General features: G+C 57.0%; 1 protein-coding gene across 2 annotated transcripts; it reads left to right on the forward strand.

Annotated features, from left to right (window-relative positions):
- The first annotated feature begins 108 nt into the window (after positions 1–108).
- On the forward strand, positions 109–21,082 carry TFCP2 (transcription factor CP2). 2 transcript variants are annotated; one of them, XM_074853569.1, is made up of 15 exons: positions 109–544; positions 6,814–6,965; positions 7,536–7,612; positions 8,051–8,156; positions 8,362–8,468; positions 9,119–9,271; positions 12,408–12,518; positions 13,305–13,393; positions 14,512–14,590; positions 15,068–15,161; positions 15,824–15,914; positions 17,963–18,069; positions 19,344–19,486; positions 20,142–20,193; positions 20,324–21,082. In XM_074853569.1, the coding sequence occupies exons 1-15, from the start codon at positions 423–425 to the stop codon at positions 20,359–20,361; spliced, it is 1,521 nt and encodes a 506-aa protein (XP_074709670.1). In that variant the 5' UTR covers positions 109–422; the 3' UTR covers positions 20,362–21,082. The 2 variants fall into 2 exon arrangements, with proteins under 2 accessions (XP_074709670.1, XP_074709671.1); XM_074853570.1 differs by having other exon boundaries at positions 14,512–14,560.
- The last annotated feature ends 790 nt before the right edge of the window (positions 21,083–21,872 follow it).

Below are 21,872 nucleotides of genomic sequence, written 5' to 3' on the forward strand. Positions count from 1 at the left end.
CGGGGTCCCCCGGCGGTGCAGTCTCTTGGGGGGGGTCTGAGGGGTTTGGGGGTCCCTGGAGGGCGAGGCGCCCTCGGGGGCGTCTGTAGGCCTTGGGGTGCTCAGGGCTAGTGTGGCCCCTTGGGAGGGGTCTGAGGGGCCGGGGGGTGGCCGTGGGCTTGGGGTTGAGTCCCCTGCAGCAAGGTCTTGGGGGTCCCTGAGTTAGCCACGCCAGGAGAGGGTCCCCCAAGGGGTGGGGGGGGGGGCTCGGTGCCCCCAGGAGAAGGGGGGAGCGCAGCTGAGCCCCGCCGGGGAGCGAGCTTACCTCTCCGCTGAGAAGGGCGACGCACCGGGGCGCCCGCCGAGGAGCCCCCCCGCTGCCCTCCTCCACGGGGGACGCGGCCCCCTCGCCCGGGGCTTGCGCCCCACGCCTCTGGGTGAGGATGGCCTGGGCTCTGAAGCTGCCGCTGGCGGACGAGGTGATCGAGTCTGGGCTGGTGCAGGACTTCGACGCCAGCCTGTCGGGCATCGGCCAGGAGCTGGGCGCTGGGGCCTACAGCATGAGGTAGGTGGGGTGTGCCGAAAGGCTCCATCCTGCACCTGGGAGAGGGGCTGACCACCTCGGGGGGCTCGGGGTGGGCTGAAGAGCCCCAAAAGGCGCCTAAAGATGGGGGAGTGCTGCTTGCCGGCGCGTTTGGTGGCCGCAGCGTCGCACCAGGGGACAGTTCAGAAGGGAGCGGGGTGCTGGGCTCCAGCAGCCGCCCTGGGACGTGGTGCTGCCCGCTGGAAGTTGGGGTGGAGTCGCGGTTGCGAGGAGCCCGTGGGGCGCTCAGGGCTTTGGGGGGTCGCTGGGCAGCCGCTTCGGAGAGTGGATGCGCTTGAGGGCCTGGGGCTGCGCGGCTCCTGCGGTGCTCTTGGTCTTTGGCCTCCTGATGCCCTCAAACTGCAGGGAAATCATCCAGTGGGGGATGTGGGGTAGGGGAGAACTTTGTAGAGTCGAGCTGATGGTTGGACTCGATGATCCCGAGGCGCTTTTCCAGCCTGAACGATCCTGTGTTAGTCCTGTGCTTCGTTGCTGCTGGTTGGAAGAGCCCATGAGCAGTTGCTTTGGTTTTGTGTAGCACAGAGCGATCACCCCAGGAGCAGTACTTTGCCCTAATTAATTACCCTCCCTGAGGAGCACCGGCATGTTATTTTCAGGTCAGACTAGCTCTGTCCTTCTGACTGAGCTAAACTGAGAGCAAAGGAGAGGAGCAGGACCCGCATGGGGTGAGACACCCTGTGCGTGAGCGCAGCGATCGGGATCGGGACCTCGTAGCGTTGAATGCTCCAACCGTGTTACACGAGGACGCGGCCCGTGCTCTGGAGATGGGTCCCAGCTCGCTTCGCCGCTCTGCCCTCCCGATCCCGGCTCCGGCGAGGCCGAAGTGCTGCGTCGTGCTCCCCGTCCGAGAGCCGCCAACGCCTCGTTTCTGGCTGCGTGAGTTACCGCGGGGAAGCGCAGCCCGTGGATGAGGTGTGGGACTGGGCAGGGTCTGCCGAGCCAGTCTGCGAGCGGCCACGCGCTTCCCTGCCACCGTCCTTGATTAATTAGCTCCGTCGTGGGCTGGTGCAGATCCAGTGCCATCTGCGAGAGAGCTGCCTTGCTGTAATTTGGGGTGAGAGCTTTAGTAGTTGAAATGCGACTTCTGTTCCTCTTGTTTTCATCCTGGGATCCCCCTCAGCTGGAAGGGGGGAGGGAGGATGAGATGGGTCCCTCCCCGCAGCCCCGAGGCGGGAGCTGGACACGCAGGCAGGTGGCAGGGAAAGGTCTGGAGGTTGGGGGCTGAAGTTCAGCCAGCCAGGAGGAGGAAAATGCCCCAGGAGGACGCACTGATGCAAGACTGGGGCTTTCTGAGGGGACTGCAATTGGAAATGGTTAAAGTCAGAAATAAAAAAGATTGTTCAGGGTAAAACTTTTCCAGGAGAAGTGGAAAAGCAGCTCTTGCGAGCCAGCCTCTGTCTCTCCTTCCTTCCAGGGCTGAGGAGAGACAGCACTTTCCCAAAATTATCCCTGACCACTCTTAGGATCTGTCACAACCTTTGGGATTTGTTTAATTGGAGTGTTTGGAGGAAAACCCCAAGTCCCAAAGGTGCGTGAGCTCGGAGCGAGCGCGTCCATCGCCCCTCCCGGCAGGAGCAGCGCCGGGTGCTGTGACCAGCAGCTCCAGAGGAGCTTCGTTACCTGCGCAGGGGGAGGGAATGAGTTTCCAACGTGTGCAGGGGAGGTCCAGCTTCGCTTTGAGAGGGGGAGTTGTGAAGCTTCAAAGCTTTTCCTCCCCTTTCCCCTTTGTTTTGGGCGAGGGGTGAGCGAAGGTGTCGTGGATCATCTTAACGTGCGGACTTGCCTCTTTTGAGCTCAACCCCTTGGCCGCGCATCAGAGTTTTAATTGCCCAGGGAAACCTTGCAGCGGCGAGCTTCAAAGTGTTTACATCCTTTCCCTACCACAACTGACCCAGCTGGGCACTGGTTTTCAGCGCCGGAGGTTTGAGGGAAAGTTTCCCAAGCCCGCGGCTCTGCGCGCCCTCGTGCCGTGCACCAAACCGGCTGCAAAGCTTTTCCACCCCGCAAAAGGGCTTCGAGCTGCGTGTCAGCAGCACGGTGGCTGTGCCGCCGCTCTGAGCCTGACCTGCCGCCGAGCTGCAGCCGCCTGAAACCCGACTCTCTTTTTCGGAGACTTCTCTTGACCTGCGCTGCCCGTAAATAGAGCGTGTGCCCCCGTAGGTGAGCGCCACGACCTTCCTGTCCTGACATCTGACATTTTCTTTCCGTGTCGCGGGAAGGGGGGAAACGTTTCAACAGGCACCTCAGGTTTTGAGCGTGTTTGTGGCTTTTCTGTGCTTGCCCCGTGGGGGTTTTCTGCTTTCATCCCCTTTCCTTATGGAAGAGGCACGTTACTACCTCGGGAACGAGCGCTGGTAGGTGGTGGAGGATGACGAGGGTTGCTGCTTGGCTGGAAGCTTTTTCTCGTTTGAGTTGCGCGGTGGGATTGTGCTTTGCGTTTGTTAACAAACCTGAGTTCTTGGCGTTACTGTTGTTCCCTGGAATTAGGTTTTTTAGGAGAGCAGAGGTGGCTTTGGAGACTTTTGGAGGGCACTGGCTGAATACTTCCATCCGCAGAGTGTTCCTGTAATTACTTTTTTTCCTCTTTTCCAGGAGATTCTCTCCCACCCCAGAACCAGAGGCCTTAAGTGCAGTGTCTTTCCCCAAAAGCATGTTAAATTGCACAGTGAAATATTGCTTTTTTTTAAAGGCAAGTGATGTCCCCAGGCGTTGCAGGAACTTCTCCAGGTGCCTTTGGAGCAGGCAGGACCGTGCGTGAGTTTGTCTAAAGAAAAGATCTGATGGCAGCTGGGTGTGACCACGCTGGGCATCGCAGGGATATTGCTCGTGGGATGTCGGTACCTGAAGGACTCGCAGCTTCCCGGCTCTCCCCAAACAACCCCCAAAATCTCTAGAACTTGGTGGGCAATAGCAGGGTGGGAGACCAGCAGGAGGCAAAATATGTGCCGCTGTGAATCGCCCTGCGGGCCGTGGCTGCGGCGTTTTGCTGCCATTTGCAGGTTGTCTCTCCCCAGGAGATGTCACGAAGACACCAGGCCCGGGAGCTGCCGAGGTTTCCCTTGCTGTTTTATAACTGTGTTGTCTCTATAAATATTTAATTTTTTTATGGCACCCTCCAACGCATAAAGCTGACCCGATTACCTGGGTGCTATTGCACGGACACGTTACGGCGTCTGAACGCCCGGAGGGCCCAGCCGAGGGGCTCCTGGCGAAACCCGAGGCTGTTGCGACGGCGAAGGATCGCAGGGACGGCGAAGGATCACTCCCCGCGCGCAGGGACATTGCAGCGCTGCTCTGCCAACCCATCTGTGCCTGCAGGGGGGCACCCAAAGCAGCGCTGCTTCCCCAGCAGCTGCTGGCAAAAGCAAACCATCGTTTGCTTGGTGATTGTTCCTGATTAATTGGGTTGGACTCTTGTTCCAGAAAGACAGGGATGCGACTACCCTAAGGTTTTTTTTCCCCTTTTGCAGCTTGCAATAAAATGTGGGGTTTGTGTCGTGGTTGTGCAGGGTCTTGGCAAAATCTAGAGCTGGGTTTGGGGAGGTTTTGCGGGGACGGCGCTGCTGTCCTCAACAGGATGGTGTCAGTGGCCACGTGGAGCTTCTGGAGCCCTGCAAAGCAGCTTTGGGACGTTGGAGCAGACGGCTGCGCTGCGTAACGCAGATCCAGCATCGCCCGAGCGCTCCGCACACACAGGAGAAATCAGTGATGTTTGTGATACGCTGGCTTTGCACGCGGGGAGGTCACAGCCGAGCTTTGCCTCTTTCTCACCCAGACTGTGTTTGTGTGACGCAAAGCAAAAGAAAGAGCAAAAACCGGGGTGTCCCGAGGCTGCAGAAGTGGGATTGAAGTATGGCCGTGTCAAAGCCCGCAAGGGGAACGAGCGCTCGTGCGTGCGGGAGGAGAGCATCCTGCGTTTCTCCAGCTGCTGGGAGAATTTGTGCAGGGCGTAGCCTGTAGATGAATTTTCCTGTCTCTCTGGGTGCAGCAGGTTAGTGCTGGTCTGCCCCCTCCTCGTGCTTTCTTACAGCGAGCGGTAGCATCCGTGCTTTGTCCTGCCTCGGCAGCCGGCTCGCATGAGGAACCCTTCTGTGGGAGGAAACGCTGTTCCTTGACGAATGAGATGGAGCTGCAGGGAAGTTCATCCTCCGGGTTGTGTAATTTGCCTAATTGTGTACACGTGCCTTGATGCAAAGACCGGGGTGTCTGCGCAGCTCCGTGTAATGTCCTGTACGTTGGGGTCTGGGCAGGGAAGGGCTCTCCTGCTCGGGTCTGGGCAGCGGTGATGGGGGTTACTTGCACAGCGGTGGAGGAAGGGTGGGTATTTAGTCTCTTGTGGCCGAAGGGTTAAAGCCCTGTTAGGGTGGGAGCTGGTATTTGGCCAGATAAGTCCAGTTTTTCCTTGGGAAAGGTTTTTAATGTTCAACTAAAGAGGAAAAAAAAAAACCTGATTTAACTCCTTCCTTGCACTTCTGTGAGCCTGTAACAGGGAGGGGCAGGCGACCTGACTTCATCAGGGCTTGGTGCTCCACCCTTGGAAGGGACCCGAACAGCTCTGTCCCCACGCTTCACCTCGGGGCGGTGGGGTGGCACTGGGTGGCCCTGACAGCTGATCCGCAGCTCTGCGGTCGCATCCGTGCCGAAGCGTTTGCCCAGGCTCTGCTTTTGCTCCGGGCTCTGCTCGTGTGGATGAGTGGGAGGATGTTCTGGTTTGCGCGCTACGGAGCGATTGCTCTTGGCCATTGTTATGGCTCAAAACAACTGCTGAGAGTCAGCTTCTGAAACAATTTCTGTTAAATACATGTCCATAGGCTCAGGGGTATCGCTGATGGTTTTTAAATTAACGTTATTCAGCAGGTTCTTGTTGCCACGTGGCTTTTTGAGTATGGAAAAGTGTCTGATCGCAGGGGAGTGGAGACAGCGAGCTTTTTGTGTAATCTCAAAGACCTGGAGACATCCTTCTCCAGGGGAGAGTCGTTAGCACGGGGCTTGAACACTCTTGCTTTTCCCAGCCAACGCCAGGAGCAGCGTGATGACATCCAGAGGGTGCTGAGCCCAGCCTCGTGCCACGTGGAGCTCCCGTGTAACTCATCTGCTACAACCTGACAGCCCGGAGGGTGCTTGGGCTGCTGCAGGTTAACGGTGTGTGGTGAGGCCACCCAGGGCAGTTCCTACTGTCCTTAAACGTCGGCCGGGCAGGAATCGCAGCGGCTTTTGGCAGGAGGCAGATCAGAAACCTGGGTCTGGTTTGTCCTGCAGCGTGGGCTGTGCCACCCGTGACATGCAGCCTCTTCTGACCCCCGTGGCCATCCCAGGCGCTTGGTTTGGGTCAGGGCTGGCTGGTCGCGTGGTGCCTGGCACAAAGGGCTCTCGGATCTGGGGCTTGTCGATGAGTTTGGAGAAAGCTGGGGGTGCACCTCCTGCTGCCTTCATGCCGGAAGGGCTCTTTCCCTGTCGGAGCCCGCAGGATTTGCTCCAGCGAGATGCTCACGTGTGTCGTGCAGCAGGTTACGGCTGCGGGAGGGAGGGTTTGGTGCTCTGGCCCTGCGTCCCCCCTGTTCGGTGTGCCCCGAGGTCTCAGCCTCCGCTTCGGGTGACAGCCCTGTTCGCTGGGGCGGTGGGGGGCTTTTATAAACACACAGAAGGCGATGGTGAAAAAACTGGCAACCTTGACCTGAGCAAGACTTGAAATTCCTGCCAAGCCTCTCGTGGAGGGAAAACGAGCTCCTGGCCGCTCTGCTTGGAGCAGGGGAGAGGGTTGGGGGCCGGTTTGGTGGTGGAGGTGAGCGGGCTGGTACCAGGAGGAAGAGGACGGGCGTTTGTCGGCACGACACAGATGTCATTCTGCATGTGTCTGTCTCTGCAGCAGCTCTGCGCTGCCGCACAAGTGGCGCAGGAGTTGCGCTGCCGGAGGAGCTGGGCTTCGGTCTGAAACACAAACTCTGTTGTCTCTTAGCTTTGAAGCAGGAAATGTGTGTGTTTTGGGTGGATAGCGAGGCTAACCTGAGAAAAGCTGTCGCAAGAGCGGGTGTCAGGTGCTCTTCACAGACTGCCTGGTCTGCTTTAACGCTCCTTTGCAGTTCTGCAGAGAGATGTCAGGGTCTGTGTTCTTTTTTTTTTTTAACTAAAAAAAGCTCAAAGCTCTTCCTAGGAGGAGGAACTAAATACCAAACGCATCATCTCTCTGTAGCCAGAGCTGAAATGAATCTGTCTGACAAATCTCTTTGCAGCGACGTCCTTGCCCTGCCCATCTTCAAGCAAGAAGAATCAAGTTTGCCTCCTGAAAACGAGAATAAAATTCTGCCCTTCCAGTACGTGCTGTGTGCCGCCACTTCACCCGCCGTAAAGCTCCATGACGAAACACTCACCTATCTCAACCAGGGTGAGAGAAGCCCCGTGCCCTCCACGGGCTGTGTGCTCCTCGTGTAAACACCTTAAAAATTAAAATTCTGCCCTTGGAAATTTCCCCTTGGAAATGGAAAATGCCTTGATGGTAAAGCTCCTCTTTGGAAGTGCCACCTCCTTCAGCTGTAGGATTTAATTTAATTAAAATCTGCCTGGTGTAAGGTGGTTCACTGGTGTGTCTGTGCTGGGGTGCTCTGCAGGGGGGGGTTACAGCTGTACCCGCTGCTTTCAGGTAGAACTGGAAGATCAGGGTTAGCGACCAAAGCCAGATGAAGCTTGTGTAATCGATTTCTTCCCTTGTTCTTAATAAGGGCAATTCCTGGAAAGTACTGCTGCGGGAAGGCGGGGGGGGTTGTCTCTTCCTGGAGAGGGGCGTCAGAGCTGTGGCTCTAATGGCTCGTACGACCCCCCCACGCACACTGAAACATGGCAGGAAGATCAAGCGGCGTGTCCAGTGTGGCACGAAAAGATGCCAAAATGCCAGAGGAAGGGCGGCAGCGAAGGTTCATCCCTGACTAATCGGGGGGGGGCCTTGTCTTTCCCTCAGGACAGTCCTATGAAATCCGGATGCTGGACAACAGGAAAATCGGGGAGCTGCCGGAGATCAATGGGAAACTGGTAAAGGTGAGCAGATGCGTGGGGACGCGTGTCCGGCCGGGGCCATCCCCTGCCCTGGGGAGCCAGCAGCGAGGTCTCGCCGTGCGTTCCTGCAGCAGCCGCTGTGCCAGCGTGTGGGTTAGGTCTGGCTTGGTTGGGGCTTTACTTTCCCTTTCCCCTTCTCCCACCTCGGTGAGACCAGCCTGGCTGGTGGGGTCCAGCCAGTCTCGTGGGGGCTGGGGTCAAGCCAAGAGGCGATTGCTGATCGCTTGGCGTTCGGAGGGATGAGCTGCCGCCTTCACGCTTCTGCCCAAGGGTCCGTCTGAGCTTTCTTCTATTGCTTTGGCTCCTCCACGAAGCCTTCAGGCCCCCCTGCTGCCCGCTGTGACTGGGAAATGCCTCGCAGCTTGCAGACTGGCAGGTTTCCTGGGGCAGCTCCAGGCACTGACCATTTCTTCCCTCTAGAGCATTTTCCGGGTGGTGTTTCACGACCGGCGGCTGCAGTACACGGAGCACCAGCAGCTGGAGGGCTGGCGCTGGAACAGGCCTGGGGACAGGATACTGGACATAGGTGAGTCCCGGTGGCAGCGCCGGGGCCGGGGCTGCAGGAGATGTGGGTGCCTGAGGTGCCTCCAGCTGAGCTCCTGGTCCAGTGACTTGAAGGGACAAACCCTCACGATTCTGAGCTTTGAGAGACACGGCTGGTTCTTCCGTATGTTCCCTGTGAATCTCTTCCTTCTACAAACCGCAGCTTGTTCTTGGATGTGCCCCTACAGATATCCCAATGTCCGTGGGCATCATTGACCCTCGAGCAAACCCAACCCAGCTCAATACGGTGGAGTTTCTATGGGATCCTTCAAAGAGGACTTCGGTGTTTATCCAGGTAAAAGAGAAGTGGGCAAACTCCTGTTGTGGGGGTCTAGGGGAGAAAATAAGTTTTCCGAGGGGAAAGAAGATGCTTTTTTGAACTCAGAGCACTGAAGTAGCCGCCAGACGCCACAGTGGTAGAAGGGTGTCAGCTAAAATACACCCGAGCTCCTGCCTCAAGCAATGCAAGAGAGCAGCAGTTCATGCGTTGGCAAGGCACAGGCACAGCTGACCACCAATAAGTTGTTTTACACGTTTTGTGGTCATTTGTGCCCCGCTGGTTTCATGATTTGGGTCTCCATCTTGCTTAGATGATTTTGCACATCTCGCCAACTGCCTAAAATACCTCTTAGAAGTCTGGCCCTCCCGCCTGGAGTAACAGGCTGCGGCGTGCGGAGGCTGGGAGCTGATCCGGGGCTTGCTCCTGACATTAAGAGGTTGCAAAACTTGTTGAAGGAATGTGGCTCCACCTCTGCTGTGGCATCCCCTTAACCCCTTAGTGCTGGGGGTACTTGCTGTGATCCCGTCCCAGCTCTGCATTTCACCCTTCTCACCAGGCTGCCCTTCCCATCAGCGCTGTCCCGGCTCCCACGAGGGGAATGGGCAGTTTGTGGTCGGTCAGACGTGGCAGAATTCCTGACGGTGGGATGCCTTCCCTTCCCCCAGGTGCACTGTATCAGCACGGAGTTCACCATGCGGAAGCATGGAGGAGAGAAGGGGGTTCCCTTTCGGGTCCAGATAGACACGTTCAAGGAGAACGAGAACGGGGAGTACACGGAGCACCTGCACTCTGCCAGCTGCCAGATCAAGGTCTTCAAGGTACCTCGGCCCCTTGGTGGCCTCTTCCCGCTGGGAACCAAACTGGGAGTCAGTCCCAGTTCGCGCTGCAGCCACAGTGGACGTCGTGGGTGCAGGGCCGTGGCTGAGCTTGCCCACAAAAGGGCCTCTCGGTCCTTCTGGTCTCGCGTTGCCGCTGTCTCCCTGGTTCCCCTCTGTCGATCAAGTCTGGATGCTGTTGAGGCTACAAAACCAGTAAGCCAAGAACAGGGAGAACATGGGTTGCGTTGCCTCTAAAACCTCCCACGTTTAGTCTTGAGTCTTATCAGCTTGGGAGATCCTCCAAGGAGCTTTGGTGTCTGTCTGGACTCCTCGCTTGATTATTACCTGTTGCTGATGCTCCGTCTGCATCTGCAGCTCCGTCTGCATCCAGCCCCTGCAGCGGCGCAGGCGCCCGGGCCCTGTTGCAGATCGTTTGCAGAAGCCCAAAGCCGTGACGGCGCTGTGCTGCCGTGGGTGGCTGAGGAGGGTCGTGGCTGCAGCAGCGCCGCGGGGTGGCTCCACGGGGAATAAGTGGGGACACGCTGTGCCCACGCTGTCTGGGACGCTGAGGTTGCCTCCGTTACCCCGTCCTCCCCAAATTTGTGTCTGGGGCTCCTCTTTTCTTCGCCCTCCGGGGGTGTTTGGCACGTGGCGGGGTCAGTTGCCTGGCCGGGCGCCTCTGCCATGAAGTGGCTGCGGGGCGTCAGGCAGCGTCCCCCGCTGCTGGTGACTTGGCACCTTTCCCCTTCCCTCTCTTCTCTTTCGCCTCTTTGATTATAACGTGTTGAAGGCAGGAGCGTGATTTGTTGGGGCTTGTTTGAGCTCTGGCTGGTGTCTCAAGATAGCTGAAGCTGCGGAGTTGGGAGCTCAGGGATGAGGCTGGTCCCAAACAAGCACCTGGAGGATCGTGAGGTTGCGAGGCGCCTGCTGCTGCGTTTCTCCTGAGCTTCAGCTCTGTGCCCGGGTGTGGGTTTTCTTTTTTTCTGGCTCTGCCCTTGAACCAGGAAAACCCAACGTGGTGAAGCTGTGGCAGCAGGGCATGATCTCCCTGCAGAGGATGCTCTCAGCCGTTCCTGGGGCTCGCCTGACGCTCTCCTGGGGTCAGTGCTGCTCTTTGGGTGACAGACTTGTCACCGGGCCTGTGTTTCCCTGTGCCTGTGTGAGATCTTAGGAATTAGGAGAGATCTTAGGATATTAGGAAACATTTCTTTACAGAACGGGTGGTTAGGCGTTGGAATGTGCTGCCCAGGGAGGTGGTGGAGTCCCCATCCCTGGAGGGGTTTAAGAGTAAAGTTGAGTTAGCGCTGAGGGACATGGTGTAGTTGGGAACTGTCAGTGTTGGGTTGATGGTTGGACTGGATGATCTTCAAGGTCTTTTCCAACCCAGACGATTCTGTGATTCTGTGATCTGTTTGCTGCAGGGTGCCCTTTGTGGGTTTAACATGATTCAGGCTCCTGCCCTGCTCTTTCCTTTCTCCCCTCAGCCCCTCAAAGCTGGGAGCGTTTCGGTGCTTTCAAAAGAGCTACCGAGGGGCCCTTACCCACACTCGTCGGTGTCTGGAGCGCACAGACCCTTCCTAGCCCCCGGAAGCTCTGACCATGGAAAGATAAGAGCAACCATTAGACTTTCATGGCAGAAACTGGCTAATCCAGCCCCAGCTAAGCAGCACCTCCTCACCCAGCTGGGAGCGTGGCGGTGGCTTGTTCAGGCCTCAGCTTTGCTGTCCAGAGGAAAAGAGATTTGGAGCTGAGGGGAGCAGGAGGGCTGTGGTCAGTCCTAACGCATCCCCGCGGTGCCGTGGGTGCGCTCATCCGCTCGGGAGGCACCTGCATGTTGGCAGGCAGCTGTGTTGGTCCACCAAGGCCAAGTTCCTTCCACGTGTGCGTGCAGGCAGAGCCTGTGCACAGCCAAGTTTTAAGGGAATTTCTTTCGGGTTCTGCTGAGGGGAGCTCTGGGATAGCTTTGGTGGTTATAGTGGCACACTCGCTGCTTTCCCTGGGGCTGTGAGCATTTGATAAAGGCAGCAAGTCAAATCTTCATCTTACGTATGAGAAAGTGCCGGGTTTTTCAAGGTCATGGCAAAGGCAAGGACATAATTGAGCGCTCTCCTGTTCTGCTGCAGTTTGTGCCACTGAAGGGCCGCGTCTCAAAGTGGTTGATGAAAGTGCAGGAGATGGCATCCAATGGTATCCTGGCTTGTACCAGCACCAGCGTGGCCAGCAGGGACAGGGAAGGGATCTGACCCCTGTGCTGGGCACTGGTGAGGCCGCCCCTCGATGAGTGGGTTCAGTTTTGGGCCCCTCACCCCAAAAAGGCCCTTGAATGACTCGAGCGTGTCCAGAGAAGGGCAACGGAGCTGGTGCAGGGTCTGGAGCACAGGTCTGATGGGGAGCGGCTGAGGGAACTGGGGGGGTTTAGTGTGGAGAAGAGGAGGCTGAGGGGAGACCTCCTGGCCCTCTGCAACTCCCTGAAAGGAGGGTGCAGAGAGGGGGGAGGAGTCTCTTGAGCCAAGGAGCCAGCGGCAGGCCAAGAGGGAATGGCCTCAAGCTGCGCCAGGGCAGGGTCAGACTGGCTCTTAGGAAGGATTTCTTTGCAGAAGGGGCTGTTGGGCGTTGGAATGGGCTGCCCAGGGCAGGGGGGGAGTCCCCATCCCTGGAGGGGTTGAAGAGTCGGGTTGAGCCAGCGCTGAGGGATCTGGTGGAGCTGGGAATGGTCAGGGGGAGGTTCATGGTGGGGCTGGAGGAGCTTCAAGGGCTTTTCCAACCCAGATGGTTCTGGGTTTCTGTGAGATGCAGCTCAGGTACGTGACACCAGAAACTGGCCTTTGTGCCCTCAGAGCCAGCGTTTGCTGTCGGGAGAAGTTTCTTCTGAAAAGTGTTTCACCTCCTTGTTCTGGGCCCTGTTTTAGGGGCGTGGGTAGATCAGGACATTGGGGTTGTTACAGAAGTGATGCTGTCACCACACATTCTCTGTGCAGATAGTCCCAGCCCTCTTCCTTTTCCCTCTGTAAAGCAACAAGTGGGTGAGTGGAAGGATGAGTCACCTTTTCTGGTTCTTGCATTTCTTGCACATCTATCCAGCCGCCTGCTGCTGCCCTTCCACGCTGCTCTTCTAACAGGAATATCTCCCTTGCAGCCCAAAGGAGCTGACCGGAAGCAGAAGACAGACAGGGAGAAGATGGAGAAGCGAACACCTCACGAGAAGGAGAAGTACCAGCCCTCCTACGAAACCACGATACTCACAGAGGTGGGGTGCTCTTTCATGCAGCGGCTGGCATCGTTCTTTCCATGAGACGTGGTTTACCTCGCTCGCAGGTGCCGAGGAACTGGCTGTTCTGCTGTGAAACCTTTGGCCAAGTTGTTGATAGCTGCAAGACAAAAGCAAGATAAATTTTTGTAGGCAGAGGAGGTGTTTTGTACTAGACCTGAGAAAGGGCTCATGTGCCTGGGAACGGGATGGTTTTTCCCCCACTGTAATAGATCGTCTAATAAAAGATTTTTACCTCTCCCTGTAAGCTTCATTTTGCCCACGTGGCAACTGGCCACCGAGGTTGTGAGCTGGCAGAAAACCCCGTTGTTTCCTCCCTGTGCGAGTGGAAAGTGTCGGTCTGTTAAAATGCGACCGTCTGAGGGGTTGGTGCTGAGCAGCCCTGGGGAGGGAGCCCTCGTCCTGCCCCGGGGGAAGCTGGGGACGCTGGTCAGTGCCCGAGTCGGGCTGGAGCTGCGGCGGGACTTGCTGCAGGGAGGTGCCTGGGCTGGCGGGCGCTGTGTGTCAGCCCCGTGCCAGAGGAATCGTTTAGATCCCAGATCTCACTGTGTTTGATTTTTGTGATTATTTTTCAGCCTTTTGAGATTAAGAATCACTAAATCTAAGCTTCACGACCATCTGCAGTGAATTGGCCTGGCTTCTTTTAATCCCCTACTTTACTCTTCAATTCTGTTTCATAGCTGGTTGTCGGTCAGCAAATAGCTGTTAACCTGTGCTGTCTTTGTTCAGCGCAATCCTGTGACTCTTCTGGGTTTTTCTTCCTAGTGTTCTCCCTGGCCGGAGATAACGTACGTCAATAACGCGCCGTCCCCTGGCTTCAACAGTTCCCACAGCAGCTTCTCCATTGGCGAAGGGTGAGTGTGGGGGAGAGGCCGGCTGTCGAGTTGTGCCTCGCGCGGGCGATTGGTGTGTCTGAGCTGGCAGTGAAAGGGGCAGGCCCGGTTCTGGGGTGTACAGCGGGGTGGGAGCAGCCAAGAGGCTGCGTCAGTGGGGGAAAATCAAATTAAAGCCCTTTGAAGCTGAGCACTGTTACCAATCCTGGCTGAGGCAAAGCTGGGCTCTTGCACGAGGAGCCTGCCTGCGTTTTGAGCGGCAGTTCAGCTCCCAGCCTGCTTGGCTTTGCCTTCCCAGCCAGCAGTGTGCCCAGTGGCCAAGAAGGCCAGTGGCATCCTGGCTTGTATCAGCACCAGCGTGGCCAGCAGGGACAGGGGAGGGATCTTACCCCTGTGCTTGGCGCTGGGGAGGCCGCCCCTCGATGAGTGGGTTCAGTTTTGGGCCCCTCACCCCAAAAAGGCCCTTGAATGACTCGAGCGTGTCCAGAGAAGGGCAACGGAGCTGGTGCAGGGTCTGGAGCACAGGTCTGATGGGGAGCGGCTGAGGGAACTGGGGGGGTTTAGTGTGGAGAAGAGGAGGCTGAGGGGAGACCTCCTGGCCCTCTGCAACTCCCTGAAAGGAGGGTGCAGAGAGGGGGGAGGAGTCTCTTGAGCCAAGGAGCCAGCGGCAGGCCAAGAGGGAATGGCCTCAAGCTGCGCCAGGGCAGGCTCAGACTGGCTCTTAGGAAGGATTTCTTTGCAGAAGGGGCTGTTGGGCGTTGGAATGGGCTGCCCAGGGCAGGGGGGGAGTCCCCATCCCTGGAGGGGTTGAAGAGTCAGGTTCACATAGCACTGAGGGATCTGGTGGAGTTGGGAGCTGTCAGTGTTAGGTTAAGGGTTGGACTAGATGATCTTCGAGGTCTTTTCCAACCCAGACCATTCTGGGATTCCCCCGTCGCTTGAACACTCCAGCGTAAGCCCTTCGTTCTTGCAAAGTGTTGCTCTGCTCTGCAACGACGACGGTGTTGCTGCAGCCACGTAGCTGCGTGTCCTTGTTTCGGTGATCTTGGTCCTGGGGCTTGGCAGGTGGGAGGGTGCTGCCCGGCGGGGGAGGAGCAGCCCTCACCTCGTGTTCTGCTCTCTCTGGCTCTTCCCCCCAGCAATGGCTCTCCGAACCATCAGCCCGAGCCACCCCCTCCAATCGCAGATGTAAGTCACACCTCAGAGCTTATGCTTGTGGTAAGGACAGTGCACAGGTCAGAAAACGGGCTTTGGGGGTGGAGCGGGGGCGGGTTTGTGGGTGGTTGTAGTTTGCTGGGGAAGGGACTGCTCTGGCTTAACATCTTGGGGGAGATATAACTTCTTTTTGACTCCTAGTTGGAAAAAGAGGTGATGGGGTGAAAATTGTCCAGTACAGCAATGCAGAGCTGTGAGCAAGCTTTTTGTAGCTCGCTGTGACCTTTACTTATTGCCTTGATCTCCACTGTGCCTTTCCCCTTTGCTTCCTTCCTCTTTCTCTGTCCCTCTGAAGCCTTTTAAATCAAAACCTGTCCAGGCTGCGGCCTTTCTTGTGCGTGTGCTGTGAGCCTGGCTCACTGGGGTCTCGATTTAAGGCTGTGATTATAAACACTGACTGAGCTGACCTGTGCTCGTTCCTCAGTGGAGACGCTTCCGTGTCACCTCCGAGGCTGTGACCCTTCTTTTCCTCCATTGCAGAACCTCTTGCCCACCAGCACACCCCAGGAGGCCCAGCAGTGGCTGCACCGAAACCGCTTCTCCACTTTTTCTCGGCTTTTCAGAAACTTCTCAGGTAGGTTACGACATCCCCTCCGTGGCTGCTCCTTCTCCGTGCCAAGTCGTTCGGCCTCCTCTTGCTCCTGAGGCCAACTTCGTGTTACTGTTGCAAATATAAATGTTTTTAAACGCAAATATAAATGTTTTTAAACGCAAATCTAAATGCTTTTAAAAATCTGGTATTTTTTTGTAACACAATAAAATGTGGCTCCCTGAAAGCTGTCGTCTTTGTTTCTCACCTCGCTCTCAACTGGCAAAATAGTGGGGACTGGGGTGGTTTCTCTTCCAAAAGCTCGCAGCAACCCCTGATCTTAAAACAAGCTGAGAAGTGCTGATCTGGGGGAAGGAGCTGTGTGTAAAGAAACACTTTGCGTTTCTTTTCCTCGCCTTCCCTGGTGACACGGCCTCTGTTATCCAGGGTCACCAAGGCACCGGGCAGCCGGCTGTAAATGATAATACAGGACACAGGGTTGTACCCAGACACACTCTTGCGAAACCAGTCTGGAAAAAAATCTTGCAAGTGTCCTTCTTGGGGAGGTTGTCGGCAGAAGCAATTTGGGAACGGGGTGAGCTCTGCGAGCGGGAGGAGGGGGACCCGGCACAGCCCAGAGCCACCCCATCCTGGACATTTTGGGCTGGATTGTGTGACTCTCTCCTTTTTGATGTTTAAAACTGTAGGTGCAGATTTACTGAAGCTGACCAGAGAAGACGTTATCCAGATCTGCGGCCCTGCGGACGGCATCAGGCTCTTCAACGCGCTAAAGGGACGGTACGTTGTTTGCTAAAAGCTGATGGTGGATGGGAGGTAAATTGTATTTGTTTTAGCCTGTTTGCTTGGCTCTTGCTATTAGAGAGAACAGCATTTCATTAACCTTCCTGAACCTCTTTCAGTCAAATTTGATAAGTTAGCCAGCAGGGCAACTGCTCCAGAGACAATTTGAGGAAGAAAATCCATGTGGGGGAGAAGCATTAGAAATGATCTCACTCGTTGGGTGTCAGAGAACCGAGCCACAAGCCAGAAGGTCCTGGTGATACAGTACTTATGTCCTCGGTCCTCGGAACCACCTCAGAGGAATTTCCTTCCCGGAAGGGGAATATCCCTTTGCACCTTTCCCTGAAGAAGCAGGGACTGGTGTTTAACTGCCCCCATCTGAGCTGGGGCGTTGCAGAAGGTGCCGCTGCCGCCGGGCAGAGGCACGGGGTGGGCTGTGTCCCAGAGGGAGGATCCGGGGAGGCATCGGCGCGGGGTGGGGAGCGTTCAGGGGGTTAATGTGCTGCCAATGGCTCCAGAGATAGCAGGGAAAGGCCTTTGACACCATTTCCCACAGCATTCACCTGGCGAAACTGGCTGCTTGTGGCTTGGATGGCTTGTGGCTTTGCTGGGTCAAAAACTGGCTGATGGCCGGGCCCAAAGAGTTGTGGGGAAGGGAGTTAAATCCAGTTGGCGGCCGGTCACGAGTGGTGTCCCCCAGGGCTGGGTTTTGGGGCCACTCCTGTTTAACATCTTCATTGATGCTCTAGACGAGGGGATCGAGTGCCCCCTCAGTCAGTTTGCAGACGACACCCAGTTGGGTGGGGGTGTTGGTCTGCTCGAGGATGGGGAGGGTCTGCAGAGAGACCTGGGCAGGCTGGAGCGATGGGCTGAGCCCAGCTGGGGGAGTTTCACTAAGGGCAAATGCCGGGTGCTGCCCTTGGGCCACAACAACCCCCAGCAGCGCTCCAGGCCTGGGGAGGAGTGGCTGGAGAGCTGCCGGTCAGAGAGGGACCTGGGGGGGATTGGTAATGAGCCAGCAGTGTGCCCAGGTGGCCAAGAAGGCCAGTGGGGCTTGTACCAGCACCAGCGTGGCCAGCAGGGACAGGGAAGGGATCTGACCCCTGGGCTCGGCACTGGTGAGGCCGCCCCTCGATGAGTGGGTTCAGTTTTGGGCCCCTCACCCCAAAAAGGCCCTTGAATGACTCGAGCGTGTCCAGAGAAGGGCAACGGAGCTGGTGCAGGGTCTGGAGCACAGGTCTGATGGGGAGCGGCTGAGGGAACTGGGGGGGTTTAGTGTGGAGAAGAGGAGGCTGAGGGGAGACCTCCTGGCCCTCTGCAACTCCCTGAAAGGAGGGTGCAGAGAGGGGGGAGGAGTTTCTGGAGCCAAGGACCCAGCAGCAGGCCAAGAGGGAATGGCCTCAAGCTGCGCCAGGGCAGGGTCAGACTGGCTCTTAGGAAGGATTTCTTTGCAGAAGGGGCTGTTGGGCGTTGGAATGGGCTGCCCAGGGCAGGGGGGGAGTCCCCATCCCTGGAGGGGTTGAAGAGTCGGGTTGAGCCAGCGCTGAGGGATCTGGTGGAGTTGGGAACGGTCAGGGGGAGGTTCATGGTGGGGCTGGAGGAGCTTCAAGGGCTTTTCCAACCGGGATGATTCTGGGATTCTGTGAAACAGCCGCGCTGTGCTGGGGAGAAGGGCACGAAGGACGGGAGACGCCACCGGCTTTTGTGCTGCAGAGTGAGGCTCTGAATGAGGAGGAGCCGGCGTGTTGCCGGCAGAGCTCGCTCTGAACTGGGGCTGCTCTGTCCTCAGGAGTCAACTGTCCGATTTAGCTGCTCGGTAGCCAGCTGGCACCGTGTCCCCGTGCCGATTTCATCCCCTTCTCACAAAAACCTTTGCTGCATCAGCAAGGTGGGGACAACCACGATGGTTTTGCTTCGGGATGAGTCCGTCCATCTCCTCTTTTCTTTCTGAGGATGCTGGGGAGGGAAGAGCGCCAGCAGAGGGTCAGGAACTAGAGGTGTCCTTGAGTAAATGCCGTGGCGTTCACTCACTGCTCTGTCCGTAGGATGGTGCGGCCCAGACTGACCATCTACGTGTGTCAAGAGTCCCAGCAGCTGAGGGACCTGCAGCAGAAGCACGAGGACAGGGACACAGTAACCAGTACTTTTTTTGGTAAGGGCTTCCAAGCCTGGCTGGGGGTACGCGGGCTTGGGTTGCTGCCGACAGGGCGAGGGGGAAAATAACAGCTCGGGGGGGTTCAGCAAACGGAGATGCGGTGGGGGCTGGTTCCAGCCCCGCTGCTGCTGCCCGTGGGCACTCAGCACCGTGTGTCCCCACACCACTGCCCCGTGTCCCCACACCACTGCCCTGTGGGTTTTGGGCTGGCGAAAGGCCCCTCTTGCAGCCAGGGCTGCTCACGATACCAGAGCCCCCCTGAGCCTGCACAGCAGCTCCGAGAGGGTCTGTGGCTTCTGTTTTCAGCTCCTACACCTGGTGTTGGCTGCTGATATTCTTGTCTCTCCACTGCAAGGAGGCTGCGAGCTCACCTGCGAGCTCACCCGCTACCTAACGCAGGCTCTGCCCGCGAACCGAGGGGTTCTGCACGCTCTCCCTTGGCAAAGGTGCCAAAAGGTTGTGGCAAACCCTTTTGACTTGCCCTGATCCTACCCAGCCAATTTTTATCTCCTTGCCCACCAAATGGGCAGCTGCAGAATCTGACTGTCAGCATGTTGCCTGCTCTGAGCCGACAAATGATAGCTTCTGCGAGAATCCAGCACTGCTCAGACAACAATGAGTGACCTACATTTGTGGAGCAGCCAGGCGCCGGTTTATCCACCTCTGTGATTGGAGCGGCAAGTGCAAGAGCAAACAGCTCAGCCTTTCCTTGCCCTGCTCCAATTCGGATCCTCCTGCTTCCCCCCCAGGACCTGCCTTGTGGGAGTGGGGGAACAGGGCGCTGGGGCGGTGCTGGGGCGGCATTTCCATCCTGCTGGGATTGAAAACCACTGGGAATGGTACAAAACGCTGCTCGCCTGATGCTAGTTGAAATAGAAGCTTTTTGGGGCAAGGACTGCGTAAATACAGAGCGTTGCAGGACGTTGATGACAGCCAAGTTACTGCGGAGCTGCTGCTTGTGTAGCTCAGGGTGTGCGGCAGCCGTGTAGCAAGAGCAGCCCCCAGCCATGCTGCAGCTGCACGTAGAGTTAGTGCTTGGGCTTGGGAAGAGTCGGGCGCAGCAGAGCGGGTGTTTAACCCTCGACAGGCAGGTTGTGCTTGGTCCCGTCCCGAGGGGCTGCGGTGGTCCCGGGCAGAGCGCAGGCGGGTCGCGGCGCTCCTCTGAGCCCCTGCTCCCCGGGCTGGGGTGCGTGGCACCAGCTGAAGCACCTCTGCATCCGTGTTGTAGGCATCCAAGCCGCTCTTGGCTGTAAGAGTTGTTCTCCTTGCAGTGTACCACGCCATTTATCTGGAGGAACTGACGGCGGTGGAGCTGACGGAAAAGCTGGCCCAGCTCTTCAGCATCTCCTCCCAACAGATCAGCCAGATTTACAAGCAAGGTCCAACAGGGATACACGTGCTGATCAGTGATGAGGTAACAGCCTCTGGCTGCTCCTTATTTTCAACCTCTTGCGCCGTGTTGCTTCAGCTGGTTCGTGTCTGTGCTCTGAGCTGCACTGTGGAGGTTGTGCAGGACCCCGGGGCAGGTCTTCAGGAAGGGCCCTGCTCGGTCACCTCTGGCTTCCAAAGAGTCAGAGTTAATCGTTGAAGCCTGTAGGGCCAAGGATGTTGGTGCTCGGGGATGCAGCTCTGCTGCCAGGGGCACCTCGCTTAAACCCCTGAGGTCTATCAAGTGTGAACGGCTCTCCCTGAGCAAGTCCAGGCTGCGGGCACACCCTCCTTCGTGCTTGGGTTTCTTCTAGCTTTGCTATGAAACAGGGAGGGGAATTGCTGCGGGCGGACTTTGCTTCCAGACCTGCATCCCAGAACCCAATGGTTTCTCTCTCGGTTTGCTGGTTCGGACCTTCAGTACTGGAGAGCTGGAGGAAGGAATAAATATTTATGGCTGGTGCCTTTCCTACCTCCCAGAGCACTGAGCTCCTGCCTGAGAAGCTTCTGGCCCTTTTGTACTCCAGATCTCTGCTCATCGCTGAGTGGCGGAGCGCGAAGCCTTCACTTAGGGCTGTGAAGCACTTCTGCTGTGTTTGAAAACAGCCTCAGCCTGAGCTGGCTTTTGTGGCTTCTTTCAGATGATACAGAACTTCCAAGACGAATCCTGTTTCGTTCTGGACACCATGAAAGGTGTGTAAATGCCCGGGCTCCGTCTTGTATTTCCCTTCCGTACGTTTTTGGGGAGCTCTTGTCGGATCCGCTCAACCCAGCGGATTCCTTGGCTGTTGCAGGTGGCTCACGAGCTTTGCTTCTTTTGCAGCTGAAACCAATGATAGCTACCACATCATCTTAAAATAGGAGGGGACGCGGTGAGGAGCACCCGCCATCCTCTCGTCGCGCATGAAGACCCTTCACTTCCAGCACAAGGACACGAGCAGAGATCTGGAAACTCCTGGGCACCCTCTGGAAAGACCCCGAGCTGGTGGTTGCCCGGCTGTCTTTCTTGCAGGGCACCTCCTTCCTCTGGTGGCATCTAAACGGCCGTTGATGGTCACGTGCTGCTTAATTGCTGGAGCTCTGAGGCTGAAGTTGCCAGGTCGCACTCTTGTGTAGCGCTCGGTAGAAATTTGCCATTGGGACCTAAGACCTGCGTGAGGGCTTTTTCTGTGGCAGGCGTGCTCGGCTTTTCTGAGAGGCATCAGCTCCCGTGATGCTCACAGGCTGGCAAGAGAGCATGAATTCAACTGGCCCAGCAAAGCCAGCTAGCCCTCAGGCACGTGCTGAGCTGAGCAGGTCTCGCATACGCTGTGTACTGTGCTGATGGAGTGGTAGGCTAGGGCTGGGATTTTCTTAAAAGATTTTGTTAAGCTTTCATTTAATATTACAATGCATCTGTTAGACAACATTGGTGACTTCGTTTTTCTCCTCTCCCCCCAGCCCGAAAATGGTGGTGACTGTGTGAGCGGGTGCGGTTGTGGTGCCGCCCTTCCCTGCGCGTGTAAGGTCTTCGTATACAGATTTAGTTGTATAAAGCTGGAGCAAAACGTGAAGCAGAGTTGGATAAAGAAATAGCTGACTAGCTTGGTCTGTGGGATTCTTTTCTGCATGTTTTAGGGAGGGGGAAAAAAAATTCGCTACCTGGTGAAAATTTCGAGTGATGTCTACCTGCTGCCTCGTGCTCTGCCCCTGCGTCCCCCTGCCCAGCCTCCGAGGCTGCCCCAGCGCTGGCGTAGCCCTGCCTGCACGAAGGGGGACGCAGACAGCAGGGTCAAAGGGGTTTTTGAAAGCCACTGGACTTGCTGATGACAAAAGTGCCTCCGTGCAGGCTTCCGGGACAGCAGTGAGGTGTCTGGGGTGAAGGATCTGGTGATGGATCCTACTCCCCGTCTGTAAGATCCCCCAGTAGAGGCTGAGATGCCCGGGGTAACGCCTGCCTCGAGCCATCAGCACTACCCTAGGACATTTTGAACCAAAAAATTGGGGGAAAAAATACAATGTAAAGCAGGACTCTTATTTTTAAATAAAGCTGCAACGAGATGCAGCCCCAGGCAGGCGATGCAGGTCCTGGCTCAGGCCAGGGAGGGCTGTGGGGTGAGTTGTGACGGCCACATCCCTGCTGCTACAATGCCAGCTGCTCCTCTGTGTTTGTAAGCCATAAAAGATTCTGTTCCCATCTTCCTTGGCCAGCTGTCATTGTCTTGGAGCTGCAGTCAAAATACCTAACACGAATTAGAGCTGGGTCAGACCTGGCCAAATCTTTGCTTGCACTGGCCGAGCTCCCGTGGCCACTGCCTGTGACTCGGTCCTGGTGCAAAGGGCCCCGTAGTGTCCCCGTCTCCCTTCCCCGGCGCGTGTGATGCTGCTCCGCG

Source organism: Strix uralensis, chromosome 33 (genome assembly GCF_047716275.1).
Source record: "Strix uralensis isolate ZFMK-TIS-50842 chromosome 33, bStrUra1, whole genome shotgun sequence".
NCBI lineage: Eukaryota > Metazoa > Chordata > Aves > Strigiformes > Strigidae > Strix > Strix uralensis.

Coding starts and splice junctions, on each gene's coding strand:
- TFCP2 (XM_074853569.1), top strand. CDS start 423: ATGGCCTGGGCTCTGAAGCTGCCGCTGGCGGACGAGGTGATCGAGTCT. Junction 14,591..15,067: donor CCTCAGAGCTTATGCTTGTG/GTAAGGACAGTG, acceptor CCTCCATTGCAG/AACCTCTTGCCCACCAGCAC. Junction 20,194..20,323: donor CGTTCTGGACACCATGAAAG/GTGTGTAAATGC, acceptor CTTCTTTTGCAG/CTGAAACCAATGATAGCTAC.